Raw genomic sequence first — 22,067 nt, 5'->3', positions numbered from 1 at the left:
TAAAGAGTTTCAGGAATTGAAAGATATAACATTAAAAAAAACAAAATTTCAAGATTATTATATTTTTTATTGCTTAAAAATAAAACAAAATATTAACTTAATTTATAATGCAATTTATCATACCTACCTCAAATTAGCAAAATAATAATTTTTTTTACGGAAATAATTTTTAAGGCGTGTTTTTTACGTTTGTGTAACTAAGTTACCAAGACAATGACACGGTTTTAGCCACAATTTATTTCGGACATTTAAAAACTGAGCTAAAATTTTGTGAACGACGCATAACAAATGGCCAAGTATATTCCCCCGGCCCTGTTGTTGGCCCCACCCTCACCCAGGTCACCCAAGAAGCGTAAAGACCCGCTTCTCTCCCCAGAGCTGAGGCAAGCCTTCCAGCTGTTTGATAAAGATGGCGACGGCTCCATCTCGACGGAAGAGCTGGGGACGGTCATGCGCAACTTGGGGCAGTTTCCTTCTATGGACGAGCTGAATCAGATGCTGAGGGAGATTGATATAGATGGTAAGTGTGTGGTTGTGTGGGTGTGTGGGTGTGTGGTTAGAGTTTAGGGAGATTGATATAGATGGTAAGTGTGTGTGTGGTTGTGTGGGTGTGTGGTTGTGTGTGTGTGTGGTTGTGTAGGTGTGTGGTTAGAGTTTAGGGAGATTGATATCGATGGTAAGTGGGTGTGTGGTTGTATGGGTGTGTGGTTAGAGTTTAGGGAGATTGATATAGATGGTAAGTGTGTGTGTGTGTGTGGGTGTTTGGTTATGTGGTTAAAGTTTAGGGGGTTTGATATAGATGGTAAGTGGGTGTGTGTGGTTGTGTGTGGTTGTGTGGTTGTGTGGGTTTGTGGGTGTGTGGGTGTGTGGTTGTGTGGTTGTGTGGGTGTGTGGTTGTGTGGTTAGAGTTTAGGGAGATTGATATAGATGGTAAGTGTGTGTGTGTGTGGTTGTTTGGGTGTGTGGTTATGTGGTTAAAGTTTATGGGGTTTGATATAGATGGTAAGTGGGTGTGTGGTTGTGTGGGTGTGTGGTTATGTGGTTAAAGTTTAGGGGGGTTTGATATAGACGGTAAGTGTGTGTGGTTATGTGGTTAAAGTTTAGGGGTTTGATATAGATGGTAAGTGTGTGTGTGGTTATGTGGTTAAAGTTTAGGGAGTTAGATATAGACGGTAAGTGTGGGTGTAATTGTGGTTAAAGTTTAGGGAGTTTGATATAGATGGTAAGTGTGTGTGTAATTGTGGTTAAAGTTTAGGGAGTTTGATGTAGACAGTAAGTGTGGGTATAATTGTGGTTATGTGGTTAAAGTTTAGGGAGTTTGATATGGACGGTAAGTGTGTGTGGTTATGTGGTTAAAAATTAGGGGTTTGATATAGATGGTAAGTGTGTGGTCGTGTCGTTGTGTGGTTGTGTGGTTTTGTGGTTGGGGTTTAGGGAGATTACTATAGATGGTGTGTGTGGTTGTGTGGCGTGAGTTTTAGAGTAGGGAGATTTATATAGATGCTAAGTGTGTGATTCTTCTTCGTTCTTAATTTTAGTGTTGGAAGGGATCCCCTCCAATATAATTAAGCATACGTGTCAACTTGTTATGCGCCATTGAGGCCATGGACTCCGTGTGTGTTTATAGTTTAGGGAGATTGATATAGACGGTGAGTGTGTGTGGTTGTGTGGTTAGAGTTTTAGAGTAGGGAGATTGATATAGATGTGTGTAGGTGTGCGGTTGTATTTTTAGAATAGGGAGATTAATTTAGATGGTGTGTGTGTGTGGTTGTGTGGTTAGAGCTTTAGGATTAGGCAATGTCGGCGCCAGGTTATTTAGCGCCCTAGGCAAAACTTATTAAAACGCCCCCTTTCACACAAATTAATTACTTAAACATATGTATAAGATATGTATAAGAAACAATTAATTAAAAGTGATTATTGTGTGATTATGTAACGATTTTTTGGTTTTTAAAAGGTTATAAATAATATAGATGCCTAAAATTGTTATATATGAATCTTTTATGAGAGGGTGAAAAATATGAAAAGACAATTAATTAGATGTTTAATTAATGACTAAGACCGGTTGTCTACTAACATTAAGTATTGCAATCTATAACGGCTACTGATGTATTTGTTTGTTAAACAAAAATACCAAACTATTTTGCTTATAACTTAAGCTCTATATAATTTTACCTTAGCAAATAATAACTTAAAGAAGTTGCATTTTTATATACAAGCGGTCAACCTAAAGTGCAGGAATTTGAAATGAATGTGAAGTTAAGCAAGGAATTATCTCCCATTTTTAAAATCCAAATACCAAAATTTTATTCAAGGGAAATAACTTTTACAAGAATAGCTAAAATACACTAGTGTAACTAAGACATGCTTAAAAACACAATAAAACAATCAAAATTTCATTACGTTATAATATTTTAATATTTCATTTATATCACCTATGTAATCTTGTAAAAACAATATATTTTACTTATTGATTGCTTAACTGTAGGTTTTATTTGAAAACCTTAAATTTGTAGCTTTATTATAACCTATTCCTGTTAAATTTTGAAAAAATACTTCCATTGTATATCACGTCACACATACATCGCGATTTATCTAAACTTTTGGATCCCCTTAATAAAGGGACGCCTTTCCAACAATCAAACACGGGTAGCTCTGTTAGTTAAAAACATTGATCCTGTTTGATATTATATATTAATACTTTAAGAGTGGTAATATAGATTCCTAAAAAACTAAAGATTTTTCTACATGAGAAAGCCTCCCTTTCTTTGTAATGCGTTCCGTATTGAATTGAAATCATCTAACTTACGATAAGCTCGACTACTCGATATACTCTACTGCGTTCACAACACATATCAAACTACAACACCAACTCGTTTAACTTCACCAAGCTCTAACAACGGTACTCTAAATCAACGATTTCACTGGACCTACTACTACACTTTAAAAGTCAATCTAATTCCATACTTTAATACCACAGGAATCAATACTCCCGAACTCCAGAACTACGATACTTCATTACATGCATTCTCATTTCTCTATTACCAATCAGATTCCACTAGACCTACAACTACACAACAGCCAAATAACAGCCACTTTAACACTTCGATACTTTATACCTACGAAATCATAGCAACAGCCTTCCGCCGTTACTCTCAAATCTAAACGAATCATCAAAACTTACCAAACAAGTGACAATACCTTGAACACCCCGTCATTACAAAACTCTATACACCAGGACAGATTTCTAATCTAAAGTCAGAGAAAACGAGACTTACAATCCCTATTAAAATTAAATAACCATTTGAAATGTTCGAAATTTAAATTACAAACTAAAAAAATTTAATCGTTTTCTACATCCATTATGTGTCACCAAATTAAAAAGGCAAAGTGACTGGTAAAAAGCGCCCCGACCTTTCCAAATTAAGGATGTGGGGTTGCATATTTACCATCGCGAATAAATATAGACCTTTATAGACCTAATTTTGGGGGTGCCAAATTGATAGTTCGTCCTGGGTGCCGAAATAGATCGCGACTCCTTTATAAAAGTTATTAGATATTAGGTAGTTTTTGATAATAGCGATTAATCATTTTGCGCCCCACTAGGGATGGCGCCCTAGGCGACCGCCTAGTTCGCCTTATAGGTAGCGCCGGCCATAGGCTTAGGGCTTAGATGATAAGGTTTGAAGATCATGTGGTCATTCTTGCTTCTCACTTCTACCCCCGTTATGATTCAATATAAAGAACACGTAAAAATACGCCCGTATTATTTAATTTCAAAATAATATGAGTAAATTAAGCTTAAGAAGATAAATAATTTATCTCCTATAGGGCTGGTAAGTAGGTCACCAACCAGTTCTATGGCTCATGCAGGTTTTATTGAGCCGTATAACTGGTTGGTGACCTACTTACCAGCTCTATTGTTCAAGAACAATGTAACACGTCTGGACCAAAGACGTTTTGACATTTTATGTTGAATTTTTGAAAGTAATTCTTTAACAGTTCAAGCTAATGCAAAAAAAAATATAGTAGTACTTGTTGAAAATATAAATATTTAGGGGCATTTATAATTATATTATATTAAATTATATATTATATTAAATATTATATTAAATTAAAATATATTAAATTATATGAAATTATTATTATAATGGGGTGTGATAATGTTAAATGTAGCTGTACAAAGTAATACATACAATTGAAACGTATTATACCGGTTATTCATTTACTATATACTCGTTTTTGTGTGTATATATTGTCGTTTTCTCTCTAAAAGATGTAAACGAAATTAAATTAAATAAACATATTATTATAACATCCTAACATAGTTGTAATAAAAAAATATTAAGTTCTTTGTATTTATATTAAACTTTATTAACATGTAATTGTTATTTGAGCTAAGATTGTAGTTTTGTCTGCAAGCTTTTTTTGTTTTCTTCTAAAAGATGTAAAATAAATAATAATTGATACGCATCTATCATCCTGACATAGATATAAAATAAAAGTAAAAGATTATGGTACTTTGTATTTAATTTTAAAAAATGTATTAACATGTTCTTGTTATTTGCACAAAGGTTGGTTTTGATTACTACAAACTTCGACTTTTTTTGTTTTATTTTATTTTCTTCTAAAAGACGTAAAAAATAATAAGCATCTTACGTTCTAATTTAGTTGTAAAAACTTTATTAACATGTGCATGATATTGGTGCTAAGGTTGTGGTTTTTTCTAGAAACTTTAATTTTTTTGTTAAACATTTCACCCACCAGGCGATGGCACGTTTTCATTCGAGGAGTTTGTACAGGTGATGGCAAATGTGGGAGGGATCAGTGAGAACAGTGAGGAGGATGAGGAGGAGGAACTCAGGCAGGCGTTTAGGGTAAGGAGGGGGGTAAGGTGGAGGGTAAGGAGGGAGGGTAAGGTGGGGAGGGTACGGAGGGAGGGTAATGTGGGAGGATACGGAGTGGGAGGGTAAGGAGAGGTGAGGGTAAGGTGGGGGGGGTGTAAGGAGCGAGGGTTAGGTTAGGGTGGGGGTGAGATGAAGGTAAGGGGGTATAAGGTAAAGTCAGGTTAAGGTGGGGGGGTGAGGGTGAGGGTAAGGTAGGGTGAATTTGAGAACTTGAGGGGGTGGTAAGGTGTGGTGAGTGTGAGAAGTTGGTGTGGGTGGGGGGGGGGGGGTAAGGTGTGGTGAGTGTGAGAAGTTGGTGTGGGTGGGGGGGGGTAAGGTGTGGTGAGTGTGAGAAGTTGGGGGGGGGGGGGGTCGAGGGTAAGGTAGGGTAGGGTGAATGAGAATTTGGGGGGGGGGCTGAGGGTAAGGTGGGGTGAATTTGAGAAGTTGGGGGGGGGTGGGTTGAGGGTAAGTTGGGGTGAATTTGAGAAGTCGGGTGGGGGGGGGGGTGAGGGTAAGGTGATGTTTAGGGTAAGGTGGATTTTTGGGTAAGACAAAGCAATTTTTAAATTTTAACTTTACTTTTATATCGGTATACCTGTTTTATTGGGTGTGTGTAGTGTCATTAATGTCTCCCCACCAGGTGTAACGGTATACCTGTCTATTGTATGTGTGTGGTCTCATTAATCTCTCCCCACCAGGTGTAACGGTATACCTGTTTATTGGGTGTGTGTAGTGTCATTAATGTCTCCCCACCAGGTGTAACGGTATACCTGTCTATTGTATGTGTGTGGTCTCATTAATCTCTCCCCACCAGGTGTAACGGTATACCTGTTTATTGGGTGTGTGTAGTGTCATTAATGTCTCCCCACCAGGTGTAACGGTATACCTGTCTATTGTATGTGTGTGGTCTCATTAATCTCTCCCCACCAGGTGTAACGGTATACCTGTTTATTGGGTGTGTGTAGTGTCATTAATGTCTCCCCCACCAGGTGTAACGGTATACCTGTCTATTGGGTGTGTGTAGTGTCATTAATGTCTCCCCACCAGGTGTAACGGTATACCTGTCTATTGTATGTGTGTGGTCTCATTAATGTCTCCCCACCAGGTGTAACGGTATACCTGTCTATTGTATGTGTGTGGTCTCATTAATGTCTCCCCACCAGGTGTAACGGTATACCTGTCTATTGTATGTGTGTGGTCTCATTAATGTCTCCCCCACCAGGTGTTCGACAAGTCTGGCTGTGGTTACATCACACCCTCTGACCTGAGGGCGGTGCTACAGTGTATGGGTGAGGACCTCACAGAGGAGGAGAGTGAGTTTTTGTTTCTTGTTAAATTTGTAAATCATATAGTGTGATGTATCTAGAGAGGAAAGGGGGGGGGGTGCATGCAATTTTTTTTTGTTTCTTGTCAACTATATACATGGTAGTAGATTGTGGAGTTGGTAGAGGGGGGGGGGGGGATTGAGTAAGTGCGGAGCAACGGGAAAGGGGAGGGGTCCTATTCTGGTAAATTCCGTTTATTATAATAGCTTGTATTGTCCCGGGTTAGTGTGGAGCAACCGGGAGGGGGGGGGGGGGGTTATTCTGGTTAATTCCGTACATCATAGTAGGTTCTATTGCTAATTAACGTAACGGAGGGGGAGAGTCTTTCCTAGCTAACTCTGATAATTAATGCGGGATTTTTGGCAATTAACGTAAAGGGGAAGGAGAATACGTCCATTTGCTGGTGAAAACTAAACTGACCGAATTAATAACCCTTTCAGTAACCATAACCATAGCCCTATTACCTAACCAATGCCTCAGTCTTCTCCGTTATAAATTCTTGTTAACTTTGAGCGCTGGGATTTTTTTTTAGAAATTACTGTCTGGGAAAGGGGAGCTTAATATTATTTATGGAGGGGCATTTACAATTTCCTTGGGGGTGGGGGAGGTGGCGGATATTGTTTAGTGAATATTTTCTATATAAATTATATATTTCTGCTATTTTGTCGGCGTGCACTAAAAGATGTGGTATGGGGACGGGGACTGGGGGGGGGGGGGGCGAAGTAGAAATGCTTGAAAGAAACTCTCAGTGACGTAATATGTTTTGTTGCTAACGTACGTAGTTGTATCAGTAACGCTACAGATAAACCTATCTCTTAAGAAAATCCATTAAACACGTTATGTTATGACTGCCAGTGATGTGACAGGATGAACGAATGAAGATTCAACCCCCCCCCCCCCACCCTTGTTGCAAAAATTGATCCGTGCGGTAAAGCTTGCACGTGTTACAAAAATAGATCCTGCTTGGGGTTATGCAATCGAACACATAAGAAATAGAAATAAAGCAAGAAAATAGACACGCAGGAACAGTAACTCGGATAAATTATTAAATTTAAAAAGGATACAATTATTTCTCTTTGTTCTTTGTTAAGCAAGCTATACAACTTTTTTTTTCAGTAAAATTGATTATTTACGTGTTTAGCAATACATTATTAGAAACATTTTCAACAAAAATTGTTGTTGTTTTCGCTAAGCATAATTAATGATCATAGAAGGCCTAGTTCTTAACTTGCATGTCAATCCATTTATTATCTCGCTGTCAGTGTTTCTTCCAGACTTTTTTTCTCCGGAGCGGTAAAAAATTTTCGGGGGGAGGGGGGAGGCTTTGCCCCTCCCCCCCTGAACAAAAGCCTGGAAGAAACTCTGCTCGCTGTGTACCCTATAGTGATGGTAGAGATAAGACAGCACTGCCATTGATGTTTAAAATTGATAGATATTACCATAGCCAGTTTAAACTTTTACAAAGATTAGCGGAAGATAAGTTTTTTCCCTTGTACAGAACTAAATGCACTAAGAATCAAAGCAATGAAGTAAAATGTTAAATTTAACTAAGTACACATGCATAAACAAATGCATAGGCACACACTTGGAATACAATTTAACAACATAACTTTTATTTTATCATTGACATGTTTTGGTAAATAGATCGGTTGGATAAAATAAAATTTAATACGAGCTAAATGAATTGGGTAGTGGGATGGCGTGGTCGAGGGGTAGAGCGCTCGACTGCAGGACGTCCCTGAGCCCACTCAATTCTGATGGGTACCTGGCTCATGTTTCCTGAAAGTTAAGGCGGTTGGGTAAAGTGCTGACCTATGGATCGTTAGATCTGAAAGGGGAACTTAACTTATATAGATCGAGTAGCATAAGGTGTAAAACATATCTCTGGTACCAAGAGATACAAATCATCTATAACATTACTGTCTAGCTAGATTAGTTTGTATTTGTAAAAAAATGAAACCCTGCATGTACTGGTTCCGTGAGATCACGTGATGTTGTTTCCATTGTTGACAGTTGATGAGATGATCGCTGAGGTTGATATTGATGGGGATGGCAGAATCGATTTTGAAGGTAGGAGGGTCAATGTCGGTCTGTTGTCTGCGTGACTGCCTTCTCTAAATTTCTGTATGTGTTTCTGCTCCCGACTTCTGTATATAATTATTTATTCCCATGTGTCTGTCTGTGTGTGTTTCTGTCTTGTTCTATTTGGATATCCCTGCCTGTCTTTTTCTTTATATATATATATATATATATGTAACTGGGGTAGGCCTAACTACCAGTTACAAATGATAACGAACGAGAAGCCGAGACACAGTGTTGGTCTGATGCAACCGATAACAGGTGGCTTATTGGGTCGGGCTGATAACAACCTCAAAGCCAACGCGTGCTATTTTGGGAAACGGTATTCAGACGGCCTGTCAACTTTGATGGATAGGACGCAGATGTTATTTTACGGTCTGTACGTTTGAACTACGCAACTGGTGGTCGGAGATCGAGTACAAGTATCGATTACGGAGGAATACAAGTACGGAGACGAGTACGGATACAAGGCATAAATAGGAGGGCACGGCAGGACTCGTTCTCTCTCTTCCCGTTTCGAGGCTCTTGCCTCCTTCATCGCTCGCTTAGATCAGTCAGTCTGTGTGACTATGTCAAGTCGGTTATAGAACGGGTTAGCCGTATTGTGTTAAGGAGGATTATAGACATGTGGATTCAGTTATATAAAGCCTAGTGAAGGACTGTTAGGGGTCAGTTGATTCAGACTATTATTGAGAAGCATTCCTGTTGATTTATTGTGTTATTATGAAGCATTTCTTGATTCATGTAATAAAGGATCAATAGCGAACCTGCATCTTGAGTATCTATACTGTGGTCAATGTTGTCTAGAATGAGTGGTTAAACTCGTGAACACGTGGCACTACAGGCAATTAGGTCTCATTACATGTGGCGTTGCGAGCATGGTAACTGTTGGCTCGTTACAATTGGCGTTGTCGGCAGGATAAATGTTCGCTCGTTACAATTGGCGCTGCGAACAGGGTGAATTCAACTAGACTTGCCGTTTAAGGCACCTATAGTCAACCTTGTGCATAACTGTGTTTAGTGTGTGTGTGAATTCGGACATTCAGGAACTGTGAAAATTGAGGAACGAGGAAAAATTTTTCATACACACACGGTAAGAAAGAACTCTTTTTTTTTAGTACTTAAGGAAGAAAATGTCTACTCTGGACGAGAAGCAGACCCATATAGTGGTCCTACCCAGAGAGTCCCATATTAACAAATTTTACGGGGACGGAGATCCAACTTTAACCAACAGGTTCAGTGAAGAGGTCAAAGCGGCCTGGGCCTCGAGACATATGTCACCAGAGGAAAGATTAAGACTGCTGATGGGCAGTATAGGTGAAACGGTTAGGGCAGAGGTTAAGTGCCACGATAGGACCGTCCAATCAGATCCAGATAAGGTGCTAGATCTGATTATGGAGACCTTTGGGGAGAGACGGTCGGGAGTGCAACTGCTATCGGGATTCGTGGGCTTAAAGCAGAGAATGGCGGAGAGTGTGATGGAGTACTCACACAGGATGAACAGGGCCTTTGATTTGGTAAAGGGCAAATCACCGGACATTGATGTACGCCTACTGAGGGACCATTTCATCGAGGGGCTAGCAACCCCGATCTTAAGGAGAGAGTTGAAAGAGGAGGTCCACAGAGACCAGCAGTTGACCTTCCTTCAGGTCAGGAACTCAGCGATCCGCAGGTCCGAGGATGAGGACCAATCGAACTGTTCGGTGGACAAAGTCTCTGTGCCTGAACAGAGACAATCCCCACCCACAGGGGCCGACACGATGGAGACCATGATGGCTCAACTGTTGGCCCACCTAGAGAAGGTTGACCAACGCTTGAAGTGGTTGGAAAGCAGGTCAACAGCTGAGAATCAGGAAAAGAACGGTACAAAACGGGGACGGGTTGGACGGCCGCGTCCTGCCAAGCCATCACTCCAATGGACGGCAGACGGTCGACCAATTTGTTTGTCTTGTTCACAACCCGGACATATGGCACGGTACTGCCAGGGAAACGGTCGTCCTCTGTAAGGCAGGGCCAGGCTACAGAGGGGCGAGGTTATGGCCCAAGAAGCAAAATGATGGGAGTCTGTCCCGAAATGGTGATTACGATTGGGGACATCGCGGTGAAGGCAATTGTGGATACAGGCTCCCAGGTGACGACAATTACGGAAAATTTTTACACCAAATGGATGAAAGGAAAAGACCATAGGTTGAGGTCTGACACAGGCATGCGCCTAACGGCAGCTAATGGACTAACCATTCCATACTGTGGTTATTTTCTGGCGGATGTCGTGGTGGCAGGACATAGGTTGAAGCAGGTTGGGGTGTTCGTTACGAAACACAACCTAGAGACAAATGTGTCAAATATACCTTGCCTGTTGGGCATGAATATTCTTGGCCAGTTGCCAGAATTTCTTACAAATATTGTCGGATCGACCACACCAGGTCGGGGATCCAAGTTGGCCAGGTTTGCCAAGACCAGAGGAAGGATATCAGTCCCGGCAAACACGGTCAAGGCAATCACATTAAAAATTGGTGATAGAAGTGTGAATGGTGATGTGATGATAGAACCATGTGGCGCCGCACTGAGGGCAGGCGTCGTGTTACTGCGGACATACACATCAGCGGAAAACGGACTAGTTCAAGGGTTGGTAGCAAATGTTTTGGATGAAGAAATTTTTATACCGCCTAACACTCTGGTAGGAGTACCACAGAACGTCGAGGTACAAAGGTCGGCACAGTGCATCGAACTGATCAATACCAGTAGTAATGAAGTAACAATTAGGTCGGTCAATGTGACGGCCGAGGTGAAGAAAGAAGATGGCCGATCATATACATTCCCGGAAACTGAGGACCCAAAACTAAATGAATTGCTGAATAAATACAGTGATATATTTGCCTCGTATGAGGGTGATTTGGGGTACACGGAAGTAATAAAACACCAGATACCCTTACTACAAGACAAGCCGGTGGCGCAACCTTATCGAAGATTGCCACCAAGTCACTACTCTGCGGTGAAAGCACACCTGAACGATCTACTAAAAAAGGGAATTATTACAACCAGTACGAGCCCATATGCGGCACCGATTGTAGTGGTAAAAAAGAAGTCAGGGGAGATAAGACTGTGTTGTGATTACCGGAAATTGAACAATATCACAAGAAGGGATGCATTCCCCTTGCCTCGTATTGATGAATGTCTTGATGCGTTGGGGGGAGCAAGATTTTTTTCTACCTTGGATTTGGCCAGTGGCTACCACCAAGTGGCCATGCACCCCAACGATCAACATAAAACTGCATTTATTTCTCCACTGGGACTGTACGAGTGGACCCGTATGCCGTTTGGTCTAACTAATGCACCTGCTACATTCCAGCGAGTAATGCAGAGTGCTATGAGTGACTTTCTATTTCAAATAATGTTGGTGTATTTGGATGATATTCTAGTTTACTCAAAAACTTGGGAGGACCATCTAAAAAGATTAGAACAAGTGTTTCTCCGTCTTAGGGAGATAGGAGTAAAGCTGAACCCAGACAAATGCTGCTTTGGTTTGAAATCGGTACATTTTTTGGGTTACGTGATTTCGTCGGATGGCATCGCCACTGACCCAGATAAAATTGCAGCTGTTAAAGAATGGAAACAACCAACAACTACGGTAGAGGTCAGGTCATTCTTGGGCTTTGCTTCCTATTATAGAAAATTTGTGCCGGGTTTTGCAAAAATTGCCGCACCATTGCATGACTTGGTAAACAAAATGACAAAGAAACACAGTAAGGAGAAAAAGAAAGGTAAAACACAACTGATAGGTGAATTATGGACTGATGAATGCCTGAACTCGTTTAAGCTCTTGAAAAAGGCTTTGACAGAGGCGCCGATATTGGGATACGCGGACTTTGACAAACCATTTCGGCTAGAAATTGACGCCAGCTCTAAAGGTCTGGGAGCTGTGCTATCACAACAACAAAAGCAAGGTTTCAGGGTTATTGCTTATGCCAGTCGAGCTCTGAAGGGATCAGAGAAGAACATGACAAATTACAGCGCCATGAAACTAGAACTTTTGACATTAAAATGGGCTGTGACGGAAAAATTCAGGGACTATCTATTAGGTGCTAAATGTGTGGTATACACTGACAATAACCCCTTGAGTCACCTAAAGACAGCAAAGTTGGGATCCATCGAACAGCGATGGGCAGCAGAATTGGCACTCTTTGACCTAGAGATAAAGTATCGCCCGGGGCGGTCCAATGGCAATGCGGACGCCTTATCAAGGAATCCTTACGAGAGACCGGGTGATGAGGAAGAAACACTGACAGGAATATGTGAGGTCAGAGCGTCAACAGATATCCCTCATGGGGTACAAGTGATGCAAAACGGGCAGACCGGGGTGGAGCACATATCCACGGAACCCGAACATATGGACAGTAGTGATTTTAATTGCCTTAATCACCAAAAGATAAGAGATGCCCAGAGAACGGATAGTGGCTTACAACCGCTATTGAAACACGTCCAGGAACAAAAATTCCCAGGAAGAAGGGAAAGAGAACAATTTGGTCGAGAAACAAAGAAAATACTGAGTCAGTGGGACCGTCTCAGTATAGAGGATGGTGTTCTCATACGGAGAATTCATGACCAAATTGATGGGACAATACACCAGGTGGTGGTGCCTGGACAGTTAAGAGAAGAAGTGCTAAGGTTGGCACATGACAGGGCAGGACACCAGGGTCAGGACAGAACCCACAAAATATTACGACGGAGGTGTTACTGGCCCAATATGGAAATGGAGGTCAAACGCCATTGTGAGGCTTGTGTGAGGTGTCAGCATGCGAAAATGCCAGTTGTCAAAATGAGACAGCCATCAGGACACCTACTAGCGACAAAACCACTAGAGATTGTGGCTATGGACTTTACGTCGTTGGAGCAATCATCGGATGGGACGGAACATGTGTTGGTAATGACTGATGTATTCACCAAATGGACTGTGGCGGTGCCCACACGAGATCAGACTGCCAAAACAGTGGCAAAGGTCTTATTACAACATTGGTTCATCAAATATGGCATACCAAGACAATTACACTCTGACCAAGGAAGGGCCTTTGAGTCAGAAGTAATTAACCAACTGTGCAACCACTACGGGATCAACAAATCTAGAACAACCACATTTAATCCGAAAGGAAACGGACAGTGTGAACGGTTCAACCGCAGCATGCATGATTTGCTGCGTACGCTAGAACCTGAACAGAAAAAACGTTGGCCTGATTTTCTCCCAGAGTTGGTATATCTATACAACTGCACACCACATGCCACAACCGGCTTTTCGCCATACATGTTGCTGTTCGGACGAGAGGCTCGACTCCCTCTTGATTTGTTCCTAGGAAAAAGGGAGAGTATGACTGGCTCATACACCGCACTGGAATATGTGAATGAACATATGAGAAGAATTAGAGAAATGTACAGGGTAGTACAGGAAAGACTAGAACATGAAGCACGGCGAAGGGAACCGCCGATACAGACGAAGGACCCGCCACTCAAACTGAATGACAGGGTATTACTGCGTAGCCACCCGTTAGGCAGAAACAAAATCCACAATCTCTGGGGACAGGAGATATGGCAAGTCGTGGAGATGCCTAAATCACGCCAAACCGGATCGGTGGGCGAATATTGCTCAATTAAAGAAATATTGGAATAGGCAACAAGAGCAGTTACACACAGAGAAACCCAAGACAATTAGGGAACCGGAAGTTATAACGGAAATTCACATACCCATTCCGGAACCATATCACCATCAACAGAACAACAGCGATACGCAAGGGGAGGATACCGGCAACAATGAGGATCCCGGTCCCTCCAGAAGCAGAGAGACAGTAGACCATCAGATAAGTGGTCCGCGGAGAAGTTTAAGGAACAGAAGGAATACGAAATTTTTTGTCAGCAACCATCAATTCTTTCATGGTCGCGCTGGTATGAAAACAGACTGTTCAAAGAGCTATAGAAGTGAACTGGTGAAGGCACCAAATGGAAAGGGTGGATGTGAATTCTAGAACTGTTTTGTGTCTCAGAAAGATGATGTAGACACAGTTGATATGTGAAATAGGTAGAACTGTCAATCGTATACGAATGGAACGTCGTGGACAGTGAGTGGAACAATAGATTTTTTTTTTTTTTTTACGACTGTGCGATTGACTTTGGAGGAGTGCACCTGCCAGGCGTTGTTTGTGGTTGAAAACACACAAAAAAAGCAGGGGTAGATGTAACTGGGGTAGGCCTAACTACCAGTTACAAATGATAACGAACGAGAAGCCGAGACACAGTGTTGGTCTGATGCAACCGATAACAGGTGGCTTATTGGGTCGGGCTGATAACAACCTCAAAGCCAACGCGTGCTATTTTGGGAAACGGTATTCAGACGGCCTGTCAACTTTGATGGATAGGACGCAGATGTTATTTTACGGTCTGTACGTTTGAACTACGCAACTGGTGGTCGGAGATCGAGTACAAGTATCGATTACGGAGGAATACAAGTACGGAGACGAGTACGGATACAAGGCATAAATAGGAGGGCACGGCAGGACTCGTTCTCTCTCTTCCCGTTTCGAGGCTCTTGCCTCCTTCATCGCTCGCTTAGATCAGTCAGTCTGTGTGACTATGTCAAGTCGGTTATAGAACGGGTTAGCCGTATTGTGTTAAGGAGGATTATAGACATGTGGATTCAGTTATATAAAGCCTAGTGAAGGACTGTTAGGGGTCAGTTGATTCAGACTATTATTGAGAAGCATTCCTGTTGATTTATTGTGTTATTATGAAGCATTTCTTGATTCATGTAATAAAGGATCAATAGCGAACCTGCATCTTGAGTATCTATACTGTGGTCAATGTTGTCTAGAATGAGTGGTTAAACTCGTGAACACGTGGCACTACAGGCAATTAGGTCTCATTACATGTGGCGTTGCGAGCATGGTAACTGTTGGCTCGTTACAATTGGCGTTGTCGGCAGGATAAATGTTCGCTCGTTACATATATATATATATATATATATATATATATATATATATATATATATATATATGTCTATTGTTGTCTCCCTTTTTATAGCATATGTGTGCTTGTGTGTATGTCTGTCGTATGTCTTCTAAGTGATTATCTCTATGTTTTTATGTATTTTTACTGCGTGCTTATATGTGGATCATATATTGTTGTAAATGCTCTATTTAAACAATCAAATTTAAAAATAATAATAAAAAAAATTCCGACAGAATTTATAACGTGTATGAGAAGCGACGATGAAGATGACGACGAATCAGAAGATGAAATAAGAGAGGAAGTAGACGAGGAGCATGAAGAAAACCAAGAAGACTCAAATCTTTAATCATGATCACATTTACATCCATTTGTTAAAAAATATTCCCCGCTTTACTTCAGTGTATGACTGTCATTTCAACATTACTAAATATTATTCTTTGTTTCATTTTGAATTATATATCTTAATCTGCATTTTGAATATTGCATGTCAAAATAATGTATGTTATAGCTGTGCTTTGTCTTGTGCAAATATCTCATGATAACATTTTATCATTCCATTTTTGTGATTTATTTTAATTAAATTTAACTAATATTTTAGGTACAATATAAAAAAAAATTACATGAGGAATAGGGACGTCTTGTGTTAAAAAAATGTTTTTTTTTAACCTTGTTATAGTAGAATTTATAAAACGATAAAGAAGATATTGATATGATGTTACATAAAAACAAAGAATTTTCCGTTGTTGAGAGTTGTTTTAGAACTAGTGATATGAATTCCAAAATAGATGTTGATTGGTGATGTGCTGCCAGTGAGAGCCGGTGTTTCCTATCCCTCTGTGACTTTAATATACCTTATATATATATGTATATATATATATATATATATATATATATATATATATATATATATATATATATATATATATATATATATATATATATATATATATATATATATATATATATATATATATATATATATATATATTGCATTTTTATTATTCTGTCATTTCGCTTTTATTATTAGCTTTATTCAATGTTTAAAATGGGCAGAATGGGGCAGTACTAGATGTATAATATACATGAATTTTAAAAACAATTCTTTATTTGTATTGTTGTAATATCTTGTCATAATAACTGGTTTTTCATTTTGGCCTTCTAATATTTTTAGTAGGTTAGGTTGGGGACGGTAGAATATCAAAATACTTTGCATATGTTAATACATTAAAATGAAAATGTAATGTAAAATATTTACTATATCAAATTTAAAGCGACGTAAAAAAGCAGTTTTGTTCCATGTTGTAGGTTTTTAGAGAGGTAAAACAAATTGCCCATTGCTTACTTAATTTAAAGTTGAGAAAATGTATTGATTGACATATACATGATATGGTTTTTGTTTATTAACATTGTGTCATATTTTAAGCAACTTTTACTGTATTATGTTCTATCGCACCAACATATTATATTTGAATTTTGCTATGAATAAACTAAACTTATGAATGTTTAGGTTGTATTTTTCTTTTCTTGTAAATAATATGATTAAAATTTTTTTTATTAGAATCATCAATATTAATTATGAGATATTTATATTTTTGAAATGATTGCGAAATATTCGTGCCATTTAATGTTTCTATGCTATTCACAATAATAGAACGTGACATTTATTAAGTTTTTAAATTACAAACATTACTGGGGTGAAAAGTTCAATTAAAAAATTGACAACTTTGAAAACAAACAGGCGGGTATTAAACTATTTTCTTTTTTTATTACTATAGTTTATTATTCATTTTTCTGGATGAATATTTATTAGACAAAGTAACAATCACAAAAATAAAGAGAAAACATATCCTCATGTTATGAATTTTCTCTTAATAGTAGTAGTTTCCCTTGCCTGTGGAATAAGTAAATCAAGTAAATTATGTGACTATTTGAATGGTTAAAGTTAACTTAAAATGTTATATTTAAAAAAAACAAGTAAAAATGTTAAATTTAAAAAAAAAATTAAAATGTTATATTTAAATAAAAAACTTAAAAATTATGTTTTAAAAAAACAACTTTAAAATTTTAAATTAAAAAACAACTACTTAAAATGTTATATTTAAAAAAAAAACTTAAACTGTTATATTTAAAAACAAACAACTTAAAATGTTATATTTAAAGAAAAAACAACTTAAAATGTTATTTAAAAAAAACAAGAACTTAAAATGTTATATTATAAAACAACTTAAACTTTACATCTACACATACACATGTACGTGCAATCAAGAATTTTAAAATTGTATAGTATAAAAAGACACTTTATCTAAACAAAACTACTAAGCTCTCTATAATAGGTCAATCTTACCATAGTAGCCTCCCACTGGGATGAGGATTTTTCCGTAGCCGTATCCTCCCCAGTTTCCACCAAGACCTCCCCATCCACCAAGACCTCCGAGACCGCCGAATCCACCAAGACCGCCGAATCCACCAAGACCGCCGAATCCACCGAGACCACCGAATCCACCGTAGCCTCCACCGAATCCACCGAATCCACCATAGCCGTAGGCGTTGGCCATGGCGACCAAGAGAAGAACGGCGAGCACAGATTTGTACATTGTCTGGGAGACGTATTAAACATTAATTATATTAATTACATTAATTACATTAATTAAAAAAGTGATATGGAATGTATCCGCATTGGATTATACAAGATTCACACGTATAGAATGACATTGTGTGAAGTAATTGTAGCAGTTGTATGGAGTAATTGGAGCAGTTGTATGAAGTAATTGTAGCAGTTGTAGGAAGTAATTGTAGCAGTTGTATGTAGTAATTGTAGCAGTTGTATGTAGTAATTGTAGCAGTTGTAGGAAGTAATTGTAGCAGTTGTTGGAAGTAATTGTAGCAGTTGTATGTAGTAATTGTGGCAGTTGTAGGAAGTAATTGTAGCAGTTGTAGGAAGTAATTGTAGCAGTTGTATGGAGTAATTGTAGCAGTTGTATGTAGTAATTGTAGCAGTTGTAGGAAGTAATTGTAGCAGTTGTAGGAAGTAATTGTAGCAGTTGTATGTAGTAATTGTAGCAGTTGTATGTAGTAATTGTAGCAGTTGTAGGAAGTAATTGTAGCAGTTGTAGGAAGTAATTGTAGCAGTTGTAGGAAGTAATTGTAGCAGTTGTAGGAAGTAATTGTAGCAGTTGTATGAATTGATTGTAGCAGTTGTATGAATTGATTCTAGCAGTTGTATGGAGTAATTGTAGCAGTTGTATGGAGTAATTGTAGCAGTTGTATGAATTGATTGTAGCAGTTGTAGGAAGTAATTGTAGCAGTTGTATGGAGTAATTGTAGCAGTTGTAGGAAGTAATTGTAGCAGTTGTAGGAAGTAATTGTAGCAGTTGTATGTAGTAATTGTAGCAGTTGTATGTAGTAATTGTAGCAGTTGTAGGAAGTAATTGTAGCAGTTGTATGGAGTAATTGTAGCAGTTGTATGTAGTAATTGTAGCAGTTGTAGGAAGTAATTGTAGCAGTTTTATGGAGTAATTGTAGCAGTTGTATGGAGTAAAATTGTAGCAGTTATATGGAGTAATTGTAGCAGTTGTAGGAAGTAATTGTAGCAGTTATATGAAGTAATTGTACAAGTTGTAGAAACTAATTGGAGCAGTTGTAGGAAGTAATTGACGATAATTACAAGCTGGTAACTACACCTCAACTACTTTATACTGTTGCTAAAATTAATATAAAGTTAAACTTTTGGTAGAAATATTGTTTTAGTTAATGAATTATTCAATCTAACTAAAATCAACAGATTTTTTTTTTTAAATTTGAATCCTTTTTGAAGGAATTTAGTTTTTAAATAAAGCCCATTAAACAATATATAAAGTACAGTTACATTAACTTTAACAAATATAGAACCGTACATTTAAAATTTAAGTTAAATGCAAAATAAATCTGACAGACGCTTTTGAAAAGAAATATTGTAACTAAATAGAATATTTAAAAAAAAAGTGTGAAGCTAATTTCCTGTCGTTTTTTATCAACACTACACAGTTTTCTAAATAGATATATATTTATTCTGTATAATCTGAGTAGGTTCATGAAAAAACTCTTCTTCTAAGGGTTACACAGCAGATGAAGTAGAATTCATGGTTCTTGACCACGGTATATAAAGGATGGCGTGGTCGGCACTATTTACAGCCGTCTTTACTTAATCTAACTTGAGTCAGGTACTCATCAGAGCTTTACATGTCCTGCAGTCCCAAGTACGGACCGAGATCCGAACTCAACACTGCGGACTATCAGCCAAGTGCTCTAACCCCCAACCACGTTGAGCAACAACTGTATTTTTTAAAAAAAAAACGTACCGAGATTTTTAGACTTGCGGTCTTGGAACCTGTGGCAAGGAGATCTGGTCAGATCACGTTGTGGAGTCGATGAGTGACTGGGCCCTTACAGTGACCGGGCTTATATACACCTGGGCCAATTAGGAAGTCACAGGGGGTACTGGCCAGGTAATCAACGTCACAGGGGATTAGGGGGGGGGTGAGAGGGGGCACGTGGGGGATTGACAGGTCTTGACAAGGCTAGATCGTCATGACATGCCCCATGTCGAATTTGACAGTTGAATGACAATTTTAATTTGAGGGATTAGTATCTGTTAATGAAATGGTTAAGAAATGAAATTATATATGCGTAATTGTAGATGATTGCGTAGAATTCTAATATACTGTTCTCTTTAAATATTTTTTAAAGTTCACATTTTTAAAAATAGTTTAATATTCACAATAAAAGAGTTTTATTTTATTTTTTATACAACGTAAGTCCATTATTGTGTATTTGAGTTGCTTCCCTTTTTGGTTACATTTAAAAAAAATACAACTTTGTATTAATGCTTGACACCAAATGATCAAATTTTTCACACGTTCATAAACTCTGTCTCGTTTGTGTTCTATTCATATTATTTGTTCGTATTGGACTATAAAGTTGTTTGTGCATGAATCGAATTTGTTCGTATTTTGAAAGAGGTGTGACTTGTCTGAATCCTACACGTTTGTTTTTTACAGTGGCCAGGGGTGTGACGTTTGTATTTTACAGTGGCCAGGGGTGTGACGTTTGTATTTTACAGTGGCCAGGGGTGTGACGTTTGTATTTCACTGTGGCCAGGGGTGTGACGTTTGTATTTCACTGTGGCCAGGGGTGTGACGTTTGTATTTCACCGTTGGCTGAGGTGTGACGTTTGTATTTCACTGTGGCCAGGGGTGTGACGTTTGTATTTTACAGTGGCCAGGGGTGTGACGTTTGTATTTTACAGTGGCCAGGGGTGTGACGTTTGTATTTCACTGTGGCCAGGGGTGTGACGTTTGTATTTTACAGTGGCCAGGGGTGTGACGTTTGTATTTCACTGTGGCCAGGGGTGTGACGTTTGTATTTTACAGTGGCCAGGGGTGTGACGTTTGTATTTCACTGTGGCCAGGGGTGTGACGTTTGTATTTCACTGTGGCCAGGGGTGTGACGTTTGTATTTGACGTGGTCAGGGATGTGACGTTTGTATTTGACCGTGGTCAGGGGTGTGACGTTTGTATTTGACTGGGGTGTGGCTTGTCTGCAGTGCCTGCGCCAGGTTATTTAGCGCCCTAAGCAAAACTTATTAAAACGCCCCCTTTCAGACAAATTAATTACTAAAACATATTTATAAGAAAACAATTAATTAAAAGTGACATTAATTTATTATCAATAGCTTACACGTTATAAGTAGACATCAAAATAAAATTGTACTTGCCTCCTTCGTCTCAAAAGCTTGTACTGATTCCTTCAACTCCAGTTTGCAAGCGTAGTCACATTCAGTGTTGCTTCCAGACATTTTTTCTCCGGGGGGGGGGGGGGTGGTGGTGGGAAATGAAATTTCCGGGGGGGGGGGGGGCGGACAATGTTTATATATTTTCTGTATGAATTCCATTTAGAAGAAACTCTGATCAGATTCTATTGAAATTGTTGCAAATTCACCTGTTCTTTCCCCCACCCCCTCCGGGAGAACAAAGTCTGGAAAATAAACCACTGAAAAGAAAAACCCACAGTTCTTGTAGTATTGGGCTCTCCGCAGACCTCCCAAAGTGAGTTCCAGAACGGAACACATATTTTAAGCTTGACCGTCTTTAGTTATAATTGTAAAATGTCTATATTGTGTGATTATGTAACAATTTTTTTTTTGAAAAATAAAAGGTTATTAATGTTATAGATTCCAGCCTACAATTGTTATACATGAATCCTTTAGGAGAGGGTGAAAAATATGAAAAATTAAAATTAATTAGATTATTAATTTACGACTAGGGCGATGTTTGACGCTTTTGTCACTGTATGTCTACTAACATTAAATATTGCAATCCACGACGGCTATTGATGTATTTATTTTTCAACGTGATAATGCTAAAAAGACCTACCAAACTATTTTGTTTAGAACTTCTGCTCTATATAATTTTTTACTATAGCAAATAATAACTTAAAGTTGTATTTATAAGTAAGCGGTAGCGGCGGAACTACAGTGTCGCCAGAACCGGCAATGCGGGTGGGGGGGGGGGGGGGGGGGGCGGCACGCCATTTATTTGAAAAAAAATTAAGTTTCTTGCATTTTTACTTGATGGTTGTTTTGTAAAAAGATAACTGTAGCTGCGGTTGAATTGTTTTTATTCTACTGACACCATCCCACGCTCTTGTATATTCTTTTTCCCTTTGTTTTTAAACCATTGTGAAAGCCGAGTCATGTTTCTTCTACAATCAAACACACGCCGTTGTCGGCAAAATTCTTTTGAAAATA

General features: G+C 38.8%; 2 protein-coding genes across 5 annotated transcripts in view; one reads left to right on the top strand and one right to left on the bottom strand.

The window, feature by feature from the left end:
* Window positions 1-16,157, top strand: part of LOC131928558 (calmodulin-A) — a 50,862-nt gene extending 34,705 nt beyond the window's left edge. For all 4 annotated transcript variants that reach the window (XM_059284626.1, XM_059284624.1, XM_059284623.1 and 1 more), the window contains 5 exons: window positions 377-520; window positions 4,768-4,877; window positions 6,112-6,202; window positions 8,228-8,284; window positions 15,517-16,157. In XM_059284626.1, coding sequence (XP_059140609.1) covers window positions 377-520; window positions 4,768-4,877; window positions 6,112-6,202; window positions 8,228-8,284; window positions 15,517-15,629 — 515 coding nt within the window. In that variant the 3' untranslated portion in view covers window positions 15,630-16,157. The remainder of the gene's footprint in view (window positions 1-376; window positions 521-4,767; window positions 4,878-6,111; window positions 6,203-8,227; window positions 8,285-15,516) is intronic.
* Window positions 16,158-17,023: 866 nt separating this feature from the next.
* Window positions 17,024-19,707, bottom strand: LOC131928563 (keratin-associated protein 19-2-like). Its single transcript, XM_059284630.1, has 3 exons — window positions 19,621-19,707; window positions 17,628-17,880; window positions 17,024-17,174 (listed from the first exon to the last, which is right to left on the bottom strand). Exons 2-3 carry the CDS (start codon window positions 17,875-17,877, stop codon window positions 17,152-17,154), a joined length of 273 nt encoding a protein of 90 aa, XP_059140613.1. The 5' UTR covers window positions 17,878-17,880; window positions 19,621-19,707; the 3' UTR covers window positions 17,024-17,151.
* Window positions 19,708-22,067: the final 2,360 nt, after the last annotated feature.

Source organism: Physella acuta, unplaced genomic scaffold, assembly GCF_028476545.2.
Source record: "Physella acuta isolate Inbredline_101_S28 unplaced genomic scaffold, ASM2847654v3 ptg001518l, whole genome shotgun sequence".
Classification (NCBI taxonomy): domain Eukaryota; kingdom Metazoa; phylum Mollusca; class Gastropoda; family Physidae; genus Physella; species Physella acuta.
This window is presented reverse-complemented; position numbering and strand designations above follow the sequence as displayed.